Source organism: Trypanosoma equiperdum (genome assembly GCF_001457755.1).
Source record: "Trypanosoma equiperdum strain OVI genome assembly, contig: ctg_1871, whole genome shotgun sequence".
Lineage (NCBI taxonomy): Eukaryota > Euglenozoa > Kinetoplastea > Trypanosomatida > Trypanosomatidae > Trypanosoma > Trypanosoma equiperdum.
In genome coordinates, this window is record NW_027123917.1 from 1,916 (window position 1) to 4,362 (window position 2,447).

The 2,447-nt window shown below is 43.3% G+C and overlaps 1 pseudogene across 1 annotated transcript; it reads right to left on the reverse strand.

Annotated features, from left to right (window-relative positions):
• TEOVI_000694700:pseudogene lies at window positions 1-1,452 on the reverse strand (annotated as a pseudogene). Its single transcript has one exon. A coding segment is annotated over exon 1 (1,452 nt).
• Window positions 1,453-2,447: the final 995 nt, after the last annotated feature.

A 2,447-nucleotide genomic window follows, 5' to 3' on the forward strand; every position in this document is an offset into this window, starting at 1 on the left:
GTCTTTGCACTCCCCTTCAGTTTTCTTATCGGAACACTTTTTGGCATCTGCTCCTGTAGCTTGCTCTCCTGTTGCTGTGCTTGTCTGTCCTTCCCCATCTTTAGGTTTGCATTCCTTTTTTTCGTTGTCGAAGTCGCAGTTGATAGCCGAGCATCCTTCCGCTGTTTTATTGGTAGCATTTTTGCATTTATTTTGTTCCTCCACCGATGGTTGCTTGCTTGTCCCTGGTGCCTGGCTGGCGGTTGGCACCTGTGCTGCCGCTGCCCTTTCCAGTTTCTGCAGTGCTTCCACTTCTTTCGATATTAGCCACGCTGCTGAAGCTTCTGCGTTGATCGCGTGTGCCAGTTGGTTGGCTTTTTGAACCGCGTGTTGCCTGTTTTCTAGAAGACTAGCCGCTTCCAGCATGTTTGCGGCGTACGTTAGTTCTGTGAAACCGTTTGAGTTGTCTGTTATTTTGCCGTCGTATTTTACGCATATGCCGTTTGCTACATTTCCGTTGCAGCTCCCGCTGTTGAACCCTCCTAGATAGCCGCTGGTGCCGTGTATCCGTATGAAGGCCTGTACTGCTGAGAGTGCTTTCCGTATCTGGTATGCTGTTATTGGCGTCTTTTTCCCGCTCGGGCACAAGTTGCGCACGTCGTCGAATGCTTGCTTGACGTTTGGGTTTGCATCGTTCCATGCCTTGGTTAGTGCGTGGTCTTTTGCACAGATCTTTCCGGACGTGGTTGACCCTGCTTCTAGACAAAGGCACGTCATAACATATGCTAGTGGTAGTTGGTTGTCGATGGTTCCAGCCGTGTTACACGCATCCAGTGTTGCCGCTGCCCCCGTTGCTCCAGCTGTTTTACCCAAGTCGCCTCTCCCAGTTTCGACTCCGTATAACGCTTTGTTTAGTTTTTTGCTCGACTCTGCGTTGCTCGCGCTTATTATTTCTTGTTCTGCTGTGGCGCGTTCGGCTTCCAGGTGTCCGACTTTGGCCAGCAGCGCTGCTACTTTTGCTTGGACTGCTTTTTTGGAAATTTCCGTTGACTCATTGAAGCCTTGGTCTGCTATGGTTTTTCCGGGCTCGGCTTCCGGTTTGGTGTTGAGTGCCGCCTGCTGCCATCGTTCCCATTTCGTTTTCCAGCTTTCGTGTGGCGAAAGCCCTGCATCTTTGGCTTCCTGCCAGGATCGCTTTTCGTAGTTGCCTTTGTGGAACTGCTGGCGCCACTTGTCCTCTGCTACGGACATGTTGAGTGCTTCGAGCTGGCGGACGGCGTTTGCTGAATCTGTCACCTGTTCGTCCGGAGGAAGTTCCCCCTCAGCGATCTGGAACAACTCACAAACCGCTGCGAAAACAGCTAAATTATCCGCTTCTCCGACGTTGGCTCCCGATGGCGGAATCGAATACAAGATCAGCAAAAGCATCAGTTGTTTGCACATCTTAATTGTTGAGTCTTGAATGGCTTGCATGCAGCTTGTGGTTAAGACCTTACTTCTGTAAAAAGAGTTAAAGGGGGGTTTCTTTTTGGGCTCGCTTTGTCCATCACCGTGTCTGTGGGGAATTGCGGATCCTGTTACTTGCCGTTCGACTCCTCTAATTGCGTCCTATATTACAAGTCATTATACTATCTCTATTGATATATTTATATACATTTTACTACGGTAAATATCAATCTTCCATGCTTTTCCAGAACTTCTCACAGCTTCTGGTAATCATGCATGTTCAATTATTATGGTTATCGAAATTAAGGTGACCATTATCTATGCAGTAGCACCTCTCCACGTTTAGATGATATATGCTGCATCATTGGGTACTGATGTATTTGTTTCATGTGTACTGCCGCATATTCAACAGTATTATATTGTTACGTTCCACATTTTCTTTCCTCATTTTTTAATTTTATGACAGTGTCTCTGCGAATGACGTAGCAAAGACATTTGATTGCACACCGCATTCTCTTTCCCACTCATGTTCAGTTTAATGTCTTCTCGTGAACAATGGTGCCATTCGTTAATTTTGCGTTTGAGGCCACACATATACCACTTCGCTTTTCTGTTTCACTAAGTCACATACTCACATAGCACCATTGCCATTATTATAAACGCTTCTGTATTGCTTCCCTATTTTATGTTCATCACTTTTATTAGAGTATTAGTATACACAAACACTCACAACACTCTCCTCTCCTATCATTATTATTATTATTATCATTAAGCCCTAATTAACGCACATAAACTAGAAAAACTATTTTATAATACCACTAAATTTCCATAAAATGTCACTATAATTCTGTATACCCATAGTACACTTTCATAAAAAATTTATATTATCATTAATATACATTGACTTTCATATTTTTATCAAAAAGTTTTAAAATGTATCAAATTTAAAAAATTTTAGTAATTTTACCAAATTCTTTTAAAATAAAAAAACTCATAAATTCCATAAAATATAGAAAAATAGT